This window comes from Pyxicephalus adspersus, chromosome 3, assembly GCF_032062135.1.
Source record: "Pyxicephalus adspersus chromosome 3, UCB_Pads_2.0, whole genome shotgun sequence".
Classification (NCBI taxonomy): Eukaryota; Metazoa; Chordata; class Amphibia; order Anura; family Pyxicephalidae; genus Pyxicephalus; species Pyxicephalus adspersus.
This window is the reverse complement of record NC_092860.1, coordinates 137,860,274-137,881,959: the sequence shown is the minus strand read 5'-3', so window position 1 is coordinate 137,881,959 and position 21,686 is coordinate 137,860,274. Positions and strand designations below refer to the sequence as shown.

At 39.6% G+C, this 21,686-nt stretch overlaps 1 protein-coding gene across 1 annotated transcript in view; it reads left to right on the top strand.

The window, feature by feature from the left end:
• The first annotated feature begins 1,072 nt into the window (after positions 1 to 1,072).
• The window catches only part of ABLIM2 (actin binding LIM protein family member 2), a 105,122-nt gene continuing 84,508 nt past the window's right edge, over positions 1,073 to 21,686 (top strand). Inside the window, exon 1 of the mRNA XM_072406886.1 lies at positions 1,073 to 1,391. Within this exon, the coding sequence (XP_072262987.1) occupies positions 1,382 to 1,391 (10 nt within the window). The 5' untranslated portion in view covers positions 1,073 to 1,381. The remainder of the gene's footprint in view (positions 1,392 to 21,686) is intronic.

The following is a 21,686-nucleotide window of genomic DNA, read 5'->3' as shown; positions in this document are numbered from 1 at the left end:
AATGTTTGAGGGAATGTCAAATTCACGGTGTCATGTGTCATTATTACAGAAAGGGACAGGCGATGTCCCTTACCTCCAAGATTACTCTGGGCTTCTGAAGTCAAAGCTGAGCTATGCATGGGCAGCACCAGCTTTGGCTGCAAGGGAAAACTGGCAATCCCAGCTTCCCTTGCATGTGCAGGGGCTGCGCCAGTGCAAGAGTTACGTCATCCCGGCACAGCCAATTAACATGAGCAATGATTGTCCAGAAGAGAAGAAAGATGGAGGTGCCCGGTTGCTCAGTGGTTAGCACTCTGGCCTTTGCAGCGCCGGGTCCCAGGTTTGAATCCCACCCAGGGCACTATCTGCATGGAGTTTGCATGATCTCCCCGTGTTTGTGTGAGTTTCCTCCAGGTACTCCACTTCCCTTCTACATTCCAAAAACATGCAGTTAGGTTAATTGGCTTCCCCCAAAAATTGACCTTAGACTGTATTAATCTACTAGATTGTAAGCTCTTCGGGGCAGGGTCCTCTCCTTCTGTATCACTGTCTGTCATTTGCAACCCCTATTTATGTACCGCGCTGCGTAATATGTTGGCACTATGTAAATCCTGTTTTTTAATAATAATAATTATTGACAAATGACTATGGTAGGCACATTAGATTGTGAGCTCCTTTGAGGGACAGCTAGTGACATGACTATGGACTTTGTGCAGCGCTGCATAATATGATGACACTATATAAATACTGTATAATGATAATAATATTAATACATAAAAAGCTTGCATTATTATTAGAATTTATTTGGCTATAAGTGGCCATTCTATTACCCCAGCCCAGGTATATGCCCCACACATGTGTCCCCATGATCTCCCTATCCATGACAACTCTAATTGGCCTGGAAAGTCAGAGGTAAAGTGATTATCCTGTAATAGCTCCGCAGCGCCCTCTAGCCACCCCAGCGCTCTGTCATTTCTTCGCAAAGCATGACGGATATTGTAGTTCCACGCCATTCGTACATTATATGTTGTAATGCAAAGCTAAATAAGTAGGGCCGCTATGCCAATTCGCCCCCTGGCTGCGCTATAGCTGTCCCACAACCATTTATCAGCTGGGTGCTGAAGCTGGGGAGGAGGAGAGTGCGGGTCTGGGCGCATCTGCCTTCCATCTCCCTGCTGCCTGCGCCCTGGGCTCTGCCTTCCATCTCCCTGCTGCCTGCGCCCTGAGCTCTGCCTTCCATCTCCCTGCTGGCTGCGCCCTGAGCTCTGCCCTGGATTAGCTGGAGCCCCCTGCGTGGCGAGCAGCTGTCACCTGGATGCGTAACAGGTAAAGGAGAAGGGGATCATCTGCCGGGGCCACAGATTAGCTGCAATCGGATGGAAGCTGGAGGCTGGCTGGCAGCATGAGTGCAGGTGAGTGCCCATCTGATCTGCATTACACACCCAGGCATTGTCTGTCATTTCATCTCCTCCCTTATATCTAATCATTTACCCTTATGCCCCTAATACCCCCTGCTGGGGCAGGGAATCAGGCTGTGTGCAACATACAGCATGGATGCAATGTAACTGCATGGAGGATGTCAGGCTACATGGGAGGAGGTGTGTGGACAATACATACACAGATCTATATATAAATATACTAAGTGACAGCGGATCAGGGAGGGTGCTGCTGGATGTCACCCATCATATATATTCTGTATATACACACCGACATATTCTTACGGCAACCCTGTCCATGCTACAAGATGCTGCCAGAAACATAACACCTAATATATATAAAGATATAGATACTGGACATATAAACATGGGAGGGTCTGGCAAGGCAAGGAAGGTCGGTGGCCAACTTGTCCCAGAGAGAGAGAACGAGAGAGAGAAAGAACGGAGAGATAGCTGAGGTCCAAATCCTTGGCTTACTGTGACCAGTCCATGCTTCAAGATTCTGCCTGGAATATATGGCGTAATATATATATATATATATAAAGATATAGAGGGGTCCGGCATGGAAGGTCGGTGGCCAACTTGGCTCAGAGGGAGAGAACTAGGGAGAGAAAGAACCTAGAGAAAGCTGAGGTCCAAATCCTTAGCTTACTGTAACCAGCTCATGCTCCAAGATTCTGTCTGAAATATATATATCCAGATAGATAGATAGATAGATATAGGTACGGGACATATGTAGATGGGAGGGTCTGGCATGGAAGGTCAGTAGCCAACTTGGCCCAGAGAGAGAGAACACCTAGTTATGGCTGGAGGTCCAAATCCTTAGCTAACTGTAACCAGTCTATGCTTCAAGATTCTGCAGCAATGTTTATATATATATATATATATATATATTGTATTCGTATAAAGAAAGGTCCAGCAGGAAAGCTTAAAGGTCCACTGTGCACTGGCTAAAAGTTCAGAGTCTTAGCTTGCTGTAACGCTGTCCATGCTTTAAGATGCTGTCAGGAATGTGTTGCCTATATACACCCTTATATACAGTGTTATATATATATTGGATATATAAAGAGAGAGGGTAGGGTCTGGCAAGGAATATTGGTGGCAGCATGACCTGCAGAGAGACAGAGGGGGAGAGACAAGGGTGTAGTGGGGCAGGCATATTTTTCAGGAATGGGCTTTCATACCCCCATATAGGCTGTTCCTGCGGTTTCACCATGGAAAGCCTTCACTATTACCATGCCCCCTCTTCTTTTTTTATGACTACACCCCTGGAGAGAGAGAGTGACAGACAAGGGACCTAAAGGATGGCGACCAGCTCAATCTGCAGAGAGAAACTGAGATTGGGAGAGAGCACTGAAGAGATGGCTGGGAGTCCAAATCCTTAGTTTACTGTAATCAGTCCATAGTTTAAAATGCTGGCAGCAAATGCGTGGCCCTCTATACTCTATATTATAGATACTGATAGTGAGAAAGACTTAGAGAGAGACATACAGGGGTATCCAAGAGGGAAGCTCAAAGTTCAGTGCCCAGCTCGGTCCGCAGAGAGAGAGATGGAGCACTTCTGAGATGCCTTGAAGTCCAAATTCTTAGCTTTTGTAATCCTATGCATGCTCCTTATGCATTGCCAGCAATGTTCACCCACTATATATATATACAGTATAATATATATATATATATATATATATATATATTTATATAGTAGTAGGAGAGATGGCATAAGACAGAAAAGGGAGGCTCCAGCAAGGAAATAAATGGTTGGTTGCCAACTTGGCCCATACAGAGAGAAAGAACACTTAGAGAGAGCACTTAGACAAGATTCTTAGATTACTGTAAGGCATCTTGCAGACATTGAGTCTACAACTCCATGGTTAGCCTTTCCTGGGTGCATGGAAAACTGCTGCTATGCACCCAGGAGCAGTAAACCATACCACAGGGTGTGTGCTCTTGTGTTTACAGTGGCCGAGGGTCCAGAAACAACCTATGGCTTCCAGAAGCTATTCCACCTCCCTACTGCAACCACAAACGCCACCGCTTGCAGAGGTATGCACACATTATTCCCGGGCATTCGTTTGGTTAAATTGGTCTTAATCTGTCCATGCTTCCAAATGCTGCCAGTAATGTGGCCCAATTTATATATACAGTATACATATATATAGCGATAGAAAGTAACAGTGGCTGAAAGTCCAGGTTCCTAGCTTACTCCTAACCTTGTCTATGCTTTAAGATGCAGCCAGGAATGTGGCCCACTATATATACAATATATATATAAAATATATATAGTAAAGGCAGTGTGATCAGTGACAGCTGGAAGTTACGGTATTCTATCCATGCTTTAACATGCTGCCAGGAATGCATGGCCCACTTTAAACAGCACCACCCATTGCAGAAGAGAGGAAAATCCAATTATCTGTCCGTGGCATGTCTGTTTTTTTCCATGCAAACCTAATATAGCACATTTGTTTTCTATATGCAGTAATGATGTAGTAACCCAAAGCAACTATCCAGATTTCAATATATCATTCATCAGATCAGTGCTTAAATAGTTTCATATCCTAAGTACTTTCTAAACGTTATGTCTGTTGCTGCAATTCTCACACTTCATTTTGTGCAATGAGCCTGCCTGTGTGTTCCGGTGCTCCTTGTTTCTATATTTTTATCTGGTAACCCATGAATAGTCTATAAGAGTGCTTGTAATGAAAAGTAATCACTGGAATGTCGCTGGAATCTGATTGGTTGCTGCAAACACACCTCTGCGTTCAACAGTCACCCATTATGATATCATAGCCAGTTGGATGTAGTCAAGGGGCCGCTATATGTGAAATACTGCAGAGTAATTTCCCTTGTGAATGATGCTGTAATGTTTGTGTTTCAGGTTACATGTAGCAGAATTTATTTTTATACTGACCTTCTGATCTTAGAATTCAGGTTATACTGGAACATATCAGGAAGTAAAAGGGAGAAAACAGTTCAAAGGCACGAGATAAAAAGTTAAACATTGATGAAGAAGTAGTTGTGTTTTATGTGTCGCTTGTTCACAAAATGTTTTGGTCTCTGGGGCTATTGTACAGGGCAGGGAAATGGTATCCTGGGTACTGTGTTTAGCGAGAACCCTTTATAAAATGTGAGTTATTTAAAATCCCCCACCAAGTGGACACGTAAATAAACCAATGATCACTATGAGTTGGAGATGTTCATTTTGTATTGTGTTTAATCATTTTTCAGTTAAAAATTGGCATTTGTTTTTGAAACATTTTCAAACTACTGTATATTATTGGAAAGTGGAGATATGACTTAGAGCAGTGGTCACTATCCTTTTGGACCTTACGGACCACTAAATCCACGTAATCCGGACTGCTCATGTATGGGGAGCCGTGTGTCAATCAAAAGGGAAGAAACTTCCCCCAGAGTGACGTGATGATGCCAGAACTGCCCACTCTCCCATCGCAGGCTCGGACCTGCTTGCGAAACATCTGGGGGGGACAGTAGCGCAGGGCTATGGAGGCAACAAAAGCCCTGTGCTACTGTCCCCCCAGCAAGCGTGTCTGAGCCTGCAAAGAGAGAGTGGTCGGGTTTTGTCCATATGGGAGACAGAGCAGTGGACGACCAAAATTTTCTCCCCACAGACCACCGGTTGGCGACCGCTGACTTAGAGGATAAATTCCAATAATTGCTGCTGGAAGTCCTCCAATGTCTGCAGGTTGGCTGTTGATGAGAGCTGCAATCTCTGAGAACCAAATCATGTTCAAAAAACAAATGGGGTTCCTAAACTTTTAAATCCAAAGTCCCAAACATAAAAAGTGTTAGGGTTCATGTTTACGGGAGTTCTTTTCAATATCTGAGTTTGCTGTTTAAATAGAAAACGTGACAATTTGACAATTGCATTTGATTTGCTGGTAGCTTAACTGCAGCTTTGTAGGATTTGTTGCTTTTAAAGAAACACATTGCAATCCAAGGCAGACCTCTCAACTTCCACATGTACTGCTCAGTTAAGTGAATAGGATTTAATTGACCTGCTTATTAGGTGTATGTCAATCACAGAAAATCATGCCAAGAAAGAACCAATGAAGCCAAGAAAGAGACGGTAATGATGCCGCAGAAACATTCTACAGAAACGATCACTCTATGTAATACAGGTAGTCCCCAGGTACATACGAGGTAGGGACTGTAGGTTTGTTCTTAAGTTGAATTTGTATGTAAGTCGGAACAGGTACATTAATGAATGCAATTAGGACAGATGTTTGTCTGAACATATTATTAGGCAGTGCGGTGTCAGTTACTGTATAAAATCTTCACTGTAAATTTATCCCAAACAAAGCAAAAAAAAAAAACTTTATGGAGCCTAGCCATTTAATAATTTCTGGAGCAAGCAATGATATGCAAGAAGAAACAACTGCAGAGTTTGACTTGGTCATTAAACAGTTACAAGAGTGTCCAGAACCTTAGCTGTGCATCTCCTGTCTTTGCCTGAAACTGAAATTAGTCCAAAATAGTTCTGTAATCTATACCTATACATATACAGTAAGCATATTTTACTGCAGTTGTATGTGTGATCCTGTTGTGACACCAAAGGGAGCAATTTATTAATTCTCATTAAGACTTGAGAAGATAGATTATGATCGGAGAGCCTGGGTGATCAAGCAAGCCTGGAATGAATCTTATACAGCATTGAAAACATTTGCCATCTAAAGGAAATAGCTTTGAAGAAATCTATTGAAGGTTTGCTGGATGACCCCGGTTCACCTGTGATAGTCTATCTTCTCCAGTCTTTTAGATCTTTAATAAATAAAATCCAAAGGATTTAAAGGTTTCTGAAAGAAGAAGATAATCTCAAATTTTTTCCATGTAAAAGGTAAAACCACCATGTAACCACAATGTAAAATAGACAGCAATCATCTCATTGCACCAGTTGCCTAGGATGAGGTCTGATATTCCAGGACATTTTTAATTCCTGGTCTCCATTTGGGGTGGGCAACCTCTAGGTAGCTCTAGGTAACTGGCTTATATTTTTGTGTTCTTCAGGCAGTGAAATGCCAACCCTGCCTCACTTCTTATTGCCAAACTGCATGCCAATACTTACCAACTGTTCAGCATCCCTACAAGTGCGATCAATACCCAGAAACAAGTATGTAGCGCAAGAATCAGCAGGTAGACGTTTCTTAGGCTTATCAACATTGATACAGTTCGTTGTTAATTTACATTTTTGTGACATTATCATTTCCTGACAATACAAATTATTTTAATGTATGCAGTTATTTTTGTAGAGAACATAAGAAAGTGATAAAGTGCTGCTGCATATGGTCCTCAATCAGTTTGGCAACACGAGCGGCACCTGATTGGGAGCTTTGCTAATGAGCTGTCTGAGTTAGGATGATGGAAAGACTTTTCTCCTTTTATGTTTTTGAAGAAGTTTAGCTTAAAGCGGAAACACTCGATAAAGTTAATGGAACATGACAAGACTGTCAATTTCTTGATTCAAATCTGACCAAGATGGGAAGTAAAAAAAGGATCTGTGCAACAATTATTTTAATACAGATGTTATTGTTTGTCTCATTCATACTACATTGAACCTTATAACACACATTATAACATGCATTATAAAACCCATTACAATATTGTGTGAGAAGAAGCTGTAGACAGGTGGCCCATGTATTGTGACCCACCTTTTTTTAACCACCCAAAAACAGCCCATGGTTACTGAAAAATGCCGGGTGGTGCACCCGGCAAAAAGGGGCTGGGGGAAAAAAATTGTATTTACATTCAGCCCTATTTATTTAACCTAGCCTTATTTCCTTAAACACAAAGTGATCAGAGTTCTGTTTGCATCTGATTCATTTTATTGGACGCATAATACAGCTTATGTACCTTTTTTCGATTATTCCTTTCTTGTACCTATTCACAATATGCAGTATATTCACAGTAGATCAGAACCCAAAAACTGGTCTCTTCCTCAATCAGTTGGTTATTCATTTACTTTCACAGTCTTCAACCCAGAATTTTTTTCAAGCTGGGTGGGAGGAAATTGTAGGTGGGTGACAGCTCTGTATTAAGACCCAACTTTTCAGTAACCACCCAAAAACATCCAGGTGGGTACTGAAAACCGCTGGGGGGTGCACCGGGCTAAAAGGGGCTGGAGAGATCACTGCTTCAGATTTACTAGGTTTATCAAAAGTATAAATCTGCTTCCATTTATTAGCCCTAGGAAAAAGCAATCGTATAACTGGGTATCAACAGGTCATTGCTTAGTTCATTGTTTTGTTTGCCAAGACTTTTGCTCTTCCCCATGTTTAAACCTGTGTCAATGCTTTCAATTTAATTTATATGGGAAATAGTAATAGAAAAAGTAAATTTTTTCAATCATTAAGAGAAGAGTACACTTATTCATAATGCATTTAGTATACACACAGTCTCTATCAGCATTACTAATATTAATATTATTATTACCCAGTATTTATATAACGCCGACATATTAGTCATCGCTTTACAAAGTCCATAGTCATGTCACTAACTGTCCCTCAAAGGAACTCACAATCTAATGTCCCTACCATAGTCATATGTCTTTAATACAGTCTAAGGTCAAGTTGGGGGGAAGCCAATTACCCTAACTATGTTTTTGGGATGTGGAAGGAAACCAAAGTAACCGAAGGAAACCCACACAAACATGGTGAGAACCTTCAGATAGTGTCCTGGCTGAAATTCGAACCTTGCGTCTAGCTCTGCAAAGGCCAGACTGCTAACCACTGAGCCACCTTGCTACCCTATTCTATGCGTTTCGCAATTCTGCTTCCTCGCGGAATGAAGAGACCATCGTCATGTATGAAAACACTATAATCCACATGTTAAAAACAAAAACTACATTCACTGGCATCTCTTTATGCTAATGAGTCCTAGACTAGAACCAGATCTGCTGCATTAATGTCCTCAAGCAGCCCACGCAATAATAGACTGAAAGGCTATACTTTATACACGCGTGTGCGGTATTTTGGTACTTCTGATCAATCCATTACTAGTCAATGTATAGATTGGATCTGCAGGGCAGGTGCAAAATTGTCTCAGCTTTGTATCATATATTGAGCCCTCAGTGGTTCTTTCCGTACTTGTCTAATAGAACCTAATTAGATAAACACTAATCCATAATGATGTTGGATAATTCCTCCATTTAAGCTATGTGTAATGTGTGCAAAATGATCTATTGGTAAAATGCGTTGCATTCTCATTAAACTTAATTTAGCATTGGTCCTTCAGAGATGATATAACCTGTGATTGTATCTGTGTGAAGAGGAATGTGTAATTACACTGAATAATTCAATGTATGAATCAGCATGATGTGTGAATATGTTCCTACAATAAGGGGGTACATAGCATATGTTAACATTAAATGCTTGTTCTCTTCCTCCTGCCTATGTCCATGGCACAATCTCAGGTTTTTGGAGCACTCTGTACAGTGACGGGAATCTTACTCTCATGCTTTCATTTGCTGGAGGGGTAAATATTTCAGTAACCAGATGATCCCTGGGATAAGAATAGGGGCAGCAACATCTAAATTAGACAGCCAGCAAGTGTGAGGATAACCAAGAGTCGTACACTGATTTTTTTTTTTGACTGTGAAGTTAATCCTTAATGAAATCTGTAACATATAGAAAAACACCGGTTGTAATACAAAAATTGGGACTACTCCCCTAAAAGCAGGACTGCAGGACTGCTTCAGTAGGTGAGTCTAATCAGAAGGTAAACTCCAGGAAATTTGCTAAATACAAACATAAAAGGCATATACGAGATTGGTTTTAACTGCTATTTTTTTTTTTATTTTTGTACATCCAGCCCCAGGGATTACAGTATATAACCCAAGAGACACTTTTTATGCATCATTTAAGTAACTATTGCAGGTCTCTGTTGCTCTGCTCTTCAATGCAATCAAGATATCCATTGTTAGTATATGAACACTGCAACATGACTGGTTGGCATTTTGAGTTTTTTATTTTCCACTCTCCCATTCTGGGGGCTATGCCTTACAGTTCCTGGATGCCTGACCATCACACTCATAGTACCTATATGGAGATAGGCACCCCTCCAAATCATTCCATTTTCAGTTAATAGTACAGCTCCCAAAATATTTTAGACAATTGTTTGCTTCCAAAAAAGTTTACTGGTACTGTACTTTTGGTGACCCAGTGCTGGAGATTTGGCCATGGACCATCCGGCACCAAGAACATGCATAAATTTCAAATATAAAAATCACTGTACAGTTGACGTTTTCTGCCTGATGTTGTGCAGTTCCTCCGAATTAACATGAACATCTGTTCATATTAAAGCTTCAGGCCATATTGCCATTCACAGCAACTCACCGTAGGCAAGCTTCTTTCTACCAAGACACAGGGATGAAAATGTGAAAAAATACATCAACCTTCAGCTGCTGAATATATTTCTGGTTCTGCTGATTGTTTGACATATGGTTATCATTGCACTGGTTATGCATTGTTTTATCACAGCTCAGTTGGAATTAGCAATTTGTGACCTGTCTTCTTCTAAATCTTAGGGCAGGCCGGGGATGTCTTCCCTGGGTAACAGTAACCCTAGCACCCACCCCAAGAAAATCAAAATCACAATGTTATAAATGCCTACATTCGTGTCATGTAACACACCAAGTTATAATTGCTGCAGAGAAGGTGGCATGTCTGGTGATGTAGGAACAAATCCTGATGGGTCCATCAGATGTCCCTCACAAGGTCATGAAGACTCCAGTGATGGTGGAAGATGATCATGAGGATGGGCAGTGAGGAATGGATTGCAGTGCATGAAGATGTCAGTGATGGTTGGATTACAATGTATGAAGATGGTCAGTGGCAAGTGGATTGCAGTGCATGAAGATAGACAGTGATGAGTGGATTGCAGTGTGTGAAGATGGGCAGTGACGAGTGGATAGCAATGCTGAAGCTGGGCAGTGATGAGTGGATAGCAATGCTTGAAGATGGGCAGTGATGAGTGGATAGCAATGCTTGAAGCTGGGCAGTGATGAGTGGATAGGAATACTTGAAGATGGGCAGTGACGAGTTGATAGCAATGCATGAAGATGATCATTGACGAGTGGATTAAAATGTATGAAGGTTGGCAGTGAGGAATGGATTGCAATGCATGGAGATAGACAGTGAGGAGTGGATAGCAATGCATGAAGATAGGCAGTGATGAGTGGAATACAATACTTAAAGATAGGCAGTGATGAGGGGATAGCAATGCTTGAAGATGGTCAGTGACTAGTGGATTACAATGCATGGGGATGGGCAGTGATAAGTGGTTTGCAGTGTATGAAGATGGGCAGTGAGCGGTGGATAGCAATACTTGAAGATGGGTAGTGATGAGTGTATTACAATGTATGAAGATGGGCAGTGACGAGTGGATAGCAATACTTGAAGATGGGCAGTGATGAGTGTATTACAATGCTTGAAGATGGGCAGTGACGAGTGGATAGCAATGCTTGAAGATGGGCAGTGATGAGTGGATAGCAATGCTTGAAGATGGGCAGTGATGAGTGGATAGCAATGCTTGAAGATGGGCAGTGATGAGTGGATAAAAATGCATGAAGATGGGCAGTGACAAGTGGACTGCAATGCTTGAAGATGGGGAGTGATGAGTGGATTGCAATGCATGAAGATAGACGGTGAATTGCAATTTATACTCAAAGGCAATTTACATATGGATACATTCAGACATCCAATGCTAGTGCCATTCCACCTTCCAACAAAGTAAAATTTACAAGTGGAACTCCTGAAGATGATCTTCATATTAGACATTAAGCCGTTATGTAAATGAGGGCAATCTTTAATGTAGTGTATGCATAATTTAGCCCTGCAAATCCTAATAACTCTGACATTTTTATGAGATATTTGACTATGCTTTAGCTTTGTTTAACATTTTCATTGGAATCTTTACTGTAAATTAACAATTTTAGTTCAATCTGAAACATGTTCAGTGATGCAGCAAATTACTCAATTATATTGTTCTTCTTAAGTTAATATATTTTTTTAAATACCAATTATTCAGACAAACTTTAAAGTGAATTCCATTTTGTATAAGAAAAACACAATTCTTTGTGGGTGATCTATATACATTGAGAGTTCTAGAAATTTTTTTGCAGCACCCTTTTTCTGTTCTGATGAAATGAAGACTAGTTTTTACCTTTCCCTTTCCTAAACGGTTTTAAAAAGGAGGGTCAAGTTGTATTCTAACCAACGAGCAAATATCAGTGTTCCAATGAGAAGAGCTTAATGTTTGTGTTTTTTTAGGAGGATACAGACATCAGAATCCTAACAAAAAATATACTCACTTTTCCAGAGGATCCTTAAAGAAGAAGTAATCCCCGGGGATACTAACCTGCCCCCATTCTGCTATCTTCTTTCTTTTTCTTTTTGGCATTTTAATCTTTGGCCAACTTGGTTGGCCTGGCCAGGGTGATGTAGCTCTCGCACAGGCAAATAGGAGTTCTTTTAGTCCCAGCACAGCAAGGGAATCCAGGGTTGCTGGATATCGCTGGCAACCAACACTGATCTGTGAATTTTGCCAGATGGGAGGCAATCAGGCAGGTAAGATTATTTATTGAAGATTGGACATCCCTTGTCCTTTCTGCAATAAGGACCTGTCTGATGCCAAATTTATTAGGTTCATTATTTGACCTGTAGCTTAGTGCAGTCTTGTTCCAAAATCACTGAGCCGATCATACAAGCAGGAAATGATACTAGTGGGACCATGCTCCACATTGTGTACAGAATGCCTCCAGGTTGCCACATTAAAAGAAATCAAAATTTACATTTGTAGAAAATTACAAAGCTTGTAGACTAAAATGAAACGGTAATTTTAATAACATTGAATTACAAACTGACTTGTAGTAATGATAGAGTAATTATGAAGTAATTAAAGCTTTTCATTCCAAACTTAAGAAAGACTCAAGACCCAAAAAACAAAAAATAAAATGTGTTCTTGATTTAATAAACAAACAAACCCACAAACTTGTTTGGAAATAGTATTTTTCTGCAAGGCAGGGCTGTAGTGCCTATAAAAACGCAGAAGAATAAAAGTTGTACCTGTTTGACTTTGTGTCACTAATCTTCCATCTTTACTCCATCCAACATTTCCTGTGTGTCAGCTGATTTGTTTCCGTACTTTGTCGTTCCTCCCGCCATGTCCTTAGTTACTACAGGACTTAGTAGTAAAGTAGAGGCTTGCAGAAGGAACCCTAGAGCTCAGCTAGGGACCGGACATTGGAAATATAATGGATGCAGGACATTCTGTTGCAGTGGTAGACATAGAAAATCAGTGGGTCAGGTAAGTGTTTTAGATAAAACCAAAGCACCTTCGCAAAAAAAAAAATTAAAACTGTATCAGTGTGTTGGATTCTTGGTCCCAGGGATGGACATAATGAAGTGCAAAGTGGGCCACTGCACAAAGATTTCAGACCCTCTCCAGCCAACAGGAGCTCCAAATCAGTTTGATAAGGGCCAGAAAGGCATTTCTGCACCGGGGCCCGCTATTGCCTGATCTCTGCCACACTCACCTTCAGTGAAGCTGAACTCCAGACAAATAGATAAATACGGTATATGAAATACGTATATAGAGCAATATATTCCTGCCTAGCCAGTCCTGTTTTCATGGATCCACCAAAAAGGACAGCATTGTCTGGCAGATCACAAACATGCCCACCTAGCCTGTAACTGGTTATTGAAAGTAAAAGCAACAGGCAGTTGAGCTCATCTTCCAGTCATTCTGTTTCTCTATCAGCACGCCCTAATTAGTATAAGAGCACTGCAAAACATTGGATTGGTTCCTTGTTCTGCTTCTCCCCTTCCCATCCTGATCTCTGCTGCACAGGGCATTGTAAGAAGCTGATTCCAGGGCAAATTTGGGTACTTGTATAATAAACTCATACCATATACCATCAATTTTGTGCCAATAAATACAAAGTATTAAATTATGAATTTATTATATCTCCCTAGAGTTCAGCTTTTCAGATCAAGCTGCATAAACGTGAAATCAAATCAGTTTGGACAATCTTTCTGCGTTAGGTTGTCTTTAACACCTTCCATTAATGTCAGTGAAGTAAAATGTTTGTGAGACATCTGTATTGTTCTTGTGTTCTGCGGGAGGTAGACAGCTTAGAGGATTAGTGGTTTACAAGGTCAGATGGTTTTCCCAATGGTCCTCGTTATTATTAGTGTTCATGTACTGATATGCAGAACGATAAAGTGACTTGTTAAGTTCCCTAATGTGTAGCAATTCCCGATCCCCCAAAGCTAATTGATAAGCTGGAATAGATGGGTCTGGATAGAAGTCCTTGCAGTGCTTTATAGCTTTATTCTACTTTTATAGATAAATTGGTACAATTTCATTCTTGTCAACACAATTGCTAGGAATTCTTTTTCAATCTCTACATCATGTTGTTTGATGTAATTGTTGTTGATGTATTTGATGTTATACTCCTGATTTATGATACACTTATGATTTTTCTTCTTGCATTAAACATGATCCCAGACAATTTGCATGCATCTACTTGTACACATTATGGCCAATGGTATGATAGTCAGGTAGTTCCTGTGAAAGCTGATGTGGTTACCCGTTCCTATGCCAGTGAAAGCCTGCCATGGGGAAGACACTACATGTAACATTTCCCTGTGGAACCACATAGAGAAAAAATGAGGGTAGCAGTGAGCAGTACAAATGTGCAGACCCTCTTTCTCTAAATACCAGCTCTGTGGAACGAGGGATCATGCCCTCGGATGACTGCAGAGCCCACAGGAGAGACACGGGATTGCTGGATCTCAAGGTGGGTCTGAACCTGCCTTTAGTGCATATTCAACCTTGTGGCAAGAATTTGGAGAAGTCCCAGAAGTCAGACTTCAGAGGAGACGGAGAAGCAGCACTATAGACAAATGCACATATCAGATACACATTCAAGAGATTAGGTCATGTATGGGCTTCTCATTTCACAGTTTAGTTGTTGTACATGATGGGGGTGGAGAAGAGACCGGAAAGTGCTATCCATATCATGTCTTCCCCTCTGGGGCACAGGGCTGTACTGTGAAAGGGCGATTTCAGACTTGTGGTGAGCAGCAGAATTCTATCATATGCTCAACTCTGGACCTCTCCAATTCAAGTGAATGTTGGAAATAATTTTTGTGGCATGTTGCTTTATGCCATTTTTGCACTGCAGCTGCATGCATAATGGGGTTGCTTGCAGTGTACTTTTTACTTAGTAGCCAGTTTTCTCCTTGTTCACTTGATTTTGAGTTTTTGTATTCTTTCCATAACTTTGTATGTCATTATTCTTCTGTTTGACCAAAGTAACTATGGCCATAATTTGCCATTTGTGTCCTATGACATCATTTCTCCTCCAGGGTCACAATCAGTAGAAAGTCCATCTCACAACTCCCAGAAACTCAATCTAAATAGTCTTGGCTTTCAGACTCTCCTAATTTGTACTTTTTTGGCAGGTTGTTGCTATTCTCTGAACATTGTCTATTGTTTTTCCATTTTCTGTCAATGACAGTTCTGTATCTACGCACTTTCTGAAAGTTTCCTCCCTTTTTCACTGTACTTGCCAAACTTTGGAATCACAGTCTCCACTTATTTTGTTATTTTTCTCTATAACAATATTATCTTCTTTAAAAACTCCCTGGAGAGTTAGAAAGTTCCTATAGTTTCCAGGGCTCTAATCAGTCCTCCAAATTATACACACTGAGGTCCTTGAGGCTTTCCTGACAGGATATCCTACCCTGGCAACTTGTGTCAATCGGAATCTTTTAATAATGGTCCTGAGTAACTACCAAAATAAATCACAGTTTTATAATACGGGGGCTTTCTTCTAAAAGGAATACATGGTTAGTTCTCATGCATGGGATAACAGTGTAGGAAAAGGAAAAAAATCTTTTAATAGCAAAATGAATAGGGTTGAAAGGAAGATTACAGAATTTCCAAAAATAAATACTCCATGAAGAGTATAAAAATATTTACCTGGGCTTATGTGTTGTTTTGTGTGAAAGAAAATAATATACTTTAATATCTTGGGCCTGCAGCGGTAAATGTTCTTTTTTAGGTAACATCCCGCTTCTGCCTTCTGCACAGCCATTGGACAAAGACATTTATCCAACAGTGGCCCTCCCAATGATCAAATTCCTTGGATCGGTCCACCTATTATATCACCTGGAGAATTCCCTTCTAAATTGTCTGCAAACCCTTACAATGAACTTCTCTTATTTGGTATGTTAAATATACACTGGTTATCCAAACCCTCTGACAGGTAAAGTCTATAACATTACTTATCTTGTTATAATGGTACCTGTTATAAGGTGAGATATATAACAATCCCCAATATGGGTAACTTACTCACTGAAGCCACCTCCCAGATTATCTCAAATCAAATCAATTTCAGCAGGATGTCAAGTATAGGCACGTTTTAGATTTCAACATACATTATTACCATACATCATATTTATAAAAGTAATCCACATTTTATTAAGATTAACATTTAGGTATGTAAAGAAACAGCAGACGGACAGATAATGTGTGTTCACCCTTGGGAGTGGCACTGCAGGTCGAGAAGACAGAATATTAGAGAGTTGTATAAGAAATTGATTTTGTGACAGTGAAGATCAAATCTTACACCTGTCTGTAAAATGTGACTGCACAAACATTTTCATTTCTAAGGAAAAAAAAAGCATTAACTATGGTGAACATACCACAATTTTGAAAACTGATCAGAGATAAAATAATATTAATATTCTGTTATGTGGTAGTATTGTATAAAATATAAGGTAAAGTTTTTTCGAGTAGAACTACATGGGTATAATGTAATGTTCTGTTTTAATGAACCCGTTTTTTCAACATTCCAAGAAGAGCCCATCCGTGTGTCAAAAACCATCTTGACTTGTAAGTCATATTGGCAGAAGCTTTTCAACTAATTAACTAAATTCTCTTACTGTATTGCCATCATTGGTTCCTTTTTTTTCAGGCCAGGCTCCATATCGACACCCAAAGCCATCCCTTCACATTTTTAGATTTACTTTAGGAATGGATTTTTGCCTATTGGCTTCCTTTGAGTTTTTTGCATCAATATGCCCATCCATAAAAAAGAAGACACATTGTTGGCTTTTATTGCCAAAGGTGTACGGTGTAATAAAAGACCTGACCTTGATTACCTACGAACTTAAAAAATTGGACAGTGATTGCCAAATGAAGACCGGTTCTGAAATTTCTGAAATGATATCTCATGTATTTTTTGCCGGAATCATGGCATACATTGGGGCTCTATAAATACCACAATATAGCTGTCATCTTACTGGCTCCCCTCATCTCGTTTCGAGCTGCAAAGAGTACATTTAGGAAAGGTTTACAAAGACGTAGAGACAAAAGCATTTCCTGCCTTTTACTTGACTAAAATTTGCTCATCTTCCATACAATCCCTAATGGTGTTTTTAGAGCATTCACTGTATTATTCCACTGCGCTGCCAGCTGACAAGAGAAATGATCAGATTTTGTGAGACAAGCTTGTTTTGCTGGAGCAAATTGTTTAAAAGGGTTTGCCCTTTACACATTTGACATTTCTGATAATTTCTCTCTCTCTGTTTTAATAGAAGCCAAGTCCACACTGAACAATTTTTTTTATTAGCTGGTTTTGTTTGCTTTATGAACAAAGTAAATGCTCAAAAGGTCTGTTTATCAATAGTTATCAACCTTTCCAACACAAAAGCACGGTATAGTAAAGAGGAACCCCAAGCAAACAACTAAATGTGGAGTTTATATATATATATATATATATATATATATATATATATAGTTATGTTTCAATATTTGCCAAGGCCAACTGTAGACACAATTGAATTTGATTACTCTACTTTATGGGCTCATTAGTCAAGGAAGATGATGCTGTCTAATAAGAAGGCTGGAAGACGTTACATAGGAAGCCTATTTACGTAGATCAGTATTTACCTGTCTGGATGTATAATCTACAGAATCTGTATAAATCACGAGACTGGCATGTATGGCTTTCTTTCTTTTCATACAATGGGAAGAGTGGACATGGAGGGCATTTCTGTTATCATGCAAAGGCTCCCAGTATGGTGGAAATGGTTAGCAAAATAGTTTGTATAAGTTAGGCTTTCATACTTTCCCAACTGCTTCCATCCGTTTAAAAACTGGCTAGTTATAAATATAGGACTAGTGCAGTTCTTCATCATTAGCCAAAGATCTTCTTTACATGTTCCATTCAAATAATGAATGAGTTATATTCATGCTGTAGTATTAGTTCAATGCTTTTATCTAATTTGAGGGGGACATTGAGGGAAAATGGAAAACAAACTCAAAGTTTCCTAACCCACCTGTAGGGTTATCTCCATGATCATCCATGATGATATTAGGCGATGATATCTGCCAAAATTTGTATCAACAATAGCCATCATGCAGTGCTGGACTTTTTTAGTCCCCTTGTATAGCGGGTACGAAATTATGAAACAGAGTGAGAGTAAGAGCTTTTTTTGCCATCATGCTACCACAGACCCTCCATGAGTGAGAGTGGTTGGGAACCATTTTGTGCATGTTTCCATGTGGCTGTGGTTGCAATGGATCATGGAGCAGTTCTTGCAAGTGATAAGTATCTTCTGGTCTCTACTCAACCTCACTGAACATCACAAAGTTAAATAGTTACATAGTACGTCAGGTTGAAAAAGGTCCATCAAGTTCAACCCCTAGGGAAATAAACATATCCCAGATATAAAACCCTTATTTATTAAAGCTCTCCAATCCTGGAGAGAATACACATTCATCAGTGAGGAGCTGGGTGATCCAGCAAACTCATAATGGATCTGGGCCAGGATTGAAAACATTTGCTAACAAATAACTTATAAGAGATCCATTCCAAGTTTGCTGGATCGCCCAGCTTCACTAATGAAAGTGTATCCTTTCTAGGCTTAGAGAGCTTTATTAAATCAGGGCGATAGATTCCTCTGACTGTGACATAGAGCATGTTGACTTCTAGTCCTAGGCTTTACATTGAGTTATTAGGTTATGTTTGCTGGTTAAGATTATGGCCTGCTCTTTACTAGTGCTAAATGTTGTCCTCTATCATTCAGCTGTCAAACATCAAAATCTAAAGGACAATGAAGGCTCTGGCATTTGGTAATTGAATCACAGTAGCACAGTATAACAATAGACAGGGCTTTATCCCAGCTTGGCCAGAAGACAAGACTTAGTGCACATCTTAGTCTAGAATCCAAAGAGCTCTATCGGGACACTGATGTAGATTTAAGGATTATGACAGATACAAAGAGCAAGTAGGAAAATATCATAGATAGGAAAGATAAAAAATAGATACGTACAAAAAGAATAAGCAAAGAGGGGCTTGTTGGTATACCATATAAAACATATTTACTCCAAATAGAAAAGGAATCCGTGGTACACACAATGGTAATATTTATTCATATAAACACTGAAGTTACTAGCCCAAGTGTTGTTAAGTAGTTCAATCTTTTTTCAGTGATCACAAATTATATCGTTGTTGTTGTGTTTCGCTGGTTGGCTTCTTCAGGGGACTTGAGACTTTTAATTGAGGGTTGATCACTTGGTCCTATATAACAGACTAGTTAGTTGAAGAGAAGGAGGAATGTTTTTTGTTACATGGGATACCCTGGGATATAATGTGGTGAGAATATTCTGTATATGGTTGGATTAGTGCCTCCCAATAGAAAATGATGGAAAGAAATATCATTAGGAGTGCCACATTGACTGTGGAGTTGCTGAGGTTTGTTAGTATCCAGTGACAGCTTTCCAAGCTTGTACTGTGTGCCTTTTTTTTTGCATTTATTGTTGACATATACAGATACGTTTTGATGAACAGTGACTCTATTCACTTTGGATATGGCCTGACTAGACCGAGTGATATACAGTATTTTACTGGAAATCGGGTGTGTTAAGGACGGGTAATCATAATAACCATTTATGGATGAAATATAGGTAGCCCCCAGGTTACATATGAGATAGGGACTGTAAGTTTGTTCTCAAGTTGAATCTGTATGTAAGTCGGAACAGGTACATTAATTTCATAAATGCAATTAGGACAGATGTTTGTCTCAACATATTATTGGGCAGCATGGTGTAATAACAAAGCAAAAAAAGAAAAAAAAACTTTATGGAGCCTAGACATTTATTTACTTCTGGTGCAAGCTGTGCTTTGATATGTAAAAGAAACAACTGCAGAGTTTGTCTTGGTCATAAAAGAGTTACAAGAACAGAAGAGATCAGTCTCAGCTGTTTTTAGCAAAAGATTTCTTCTGCAAGTCATGCAAACCGCCACCTTCCCTCTATAAAGCCTCCCTCCTGCACACGAACAAGCAGGGAAGCCCATTCGTATCAAAGAGTCGTCCATATGTCAGATGTCCTTAACTCGGGGACTACCTGTATAATAACTAAGATTATGCTGTGCTATTTTGTTCTATGTTATGCTATAACTGGCTACTTTTTAACATAATCTTTTTGTTGAGCTAGCCTTAGGTTTCATTGTTACCTGGTTTTAGATAAATTAGACATGACATAACCTGCTTCATAAGGTGCAGAATTCCGTTTCGATGCATCCTTACATCCTATTTCTCAAAAAGTTAAGTGTAGTTTTTTCTTTTGGGAATTCCTTATGCTAAAGTGTATGATATGCTTCTAAAATTGCACAGTTTTTTATGTTCAAGAAGATTAAGGGCAGGGGGACCTGCAGAAATGTCTGGGCACTAGGCATTCACTTAGTTTGCCCAACCCCCCCCCCCCCCTCACACACACACACACACACTAGACTTGGTTATATTCTATATTTTATTTTGTTTTCCCGTACTAACTCATTAGTCAGACTCACTAACCAGAGATGAAAACAATCACCATTTGCAGTAATGAATTCTTTTTTAAACCTTACATTGGTCCAGACAGTGCATAATAGAAGGGATACAGGATGCTGAGGTCAGAAAATTACCACTTCATTATATGTGGGATGAAATTACAGCAGATGAATAAAAGGAATAACAATTATGTGTGAGCCCAATGACCTCAGATGTGTAGTTGCACACAGTGATTTTCGTTTGTGGATAGTAACTGGAATATCCAGACCCCAGAAACAAGCTCCCCCCGGACCAGAACCAGAAGGAATTTAGTGCAGCACAACATTGACCATTGGACCACCATACAATATTTCTTGGTGTCGCTGGTTTAATGGTCCCCAATGCTATCGTTGGCATTTCAGCTATTACATATTTTGTTGTCATTTTCTGTGTTGTTCCTTCAAGAATTATTCAAAATGAAATGTTTTCAGTTTGTTTTATAATCCTTTCAGATACAGTTTGGCTTTCTTTACATACAAATGGAACAACATGTAAGGTTTCCCTGGGCTCACAGGAGTTAATGGGATTTAGTTCTACGTTCTAATAAGGATAATTATAGTCCTATGAACACAGAAAATAGCTGACAACAAACCAGAGGAAGAAACTAAACAACATCAGTTCTGTAACATTGAATTTGGGTCTTGTTGCCTCTTCATTTCCTTTACTCCAATTTGGTAAGAATCCCCATCCATTTGCTAAAAGTGTTCTGTGAAATCCCATTACGGGTTATGTATAACAATATCTGGACTCCCAATTAACTTATATTTAATTGACCTACATGCTTCTGATTACAAAATCATAAGTTCATTTAAGTCTACCGTTGGTGTGCCAATGATACAGTTACATATCTGTCTGACCTTTACAGTGTTTGTTTACAATGTGACCGACAATTACAGATTAGAAAACTGGCCAATGAACATGAAACTGCAGACATAATTATGCTATGTTTGGTGAAAATGGCTTTCTGTGGTCGGTAGAATGTCATAATTTCTAGCTTGCCACTGGATTTAATGGATGTGGATCTTATTGCTCATGAAATTTTAGAAACTCACTTTAACAGTATAATATTGGAATGAAGTTTCTCCTGATTCTTTACAGACCAAAAACTGCGGATGATTAACAAGTTCTAATTTTTATTAAATATGCTACCAGCAATATACTGAACAGTTCTCTCTTCAGTTTGGTGACTAAAGTTTGGTGCCCAACTGGCATCTTGCCTTTCTAGTCAAATTATGTTGCACTTTTGATATTTCACTAATGCCCAGGGCACAAGAAAGGAATTTTACCTGATGTCATACAAGTGATCCTTTCCAACATCAGGATTGCTAACACAACTCACCTTTTAAGATAGAGCCATTCTCTAGCTGGACCAGCAAGA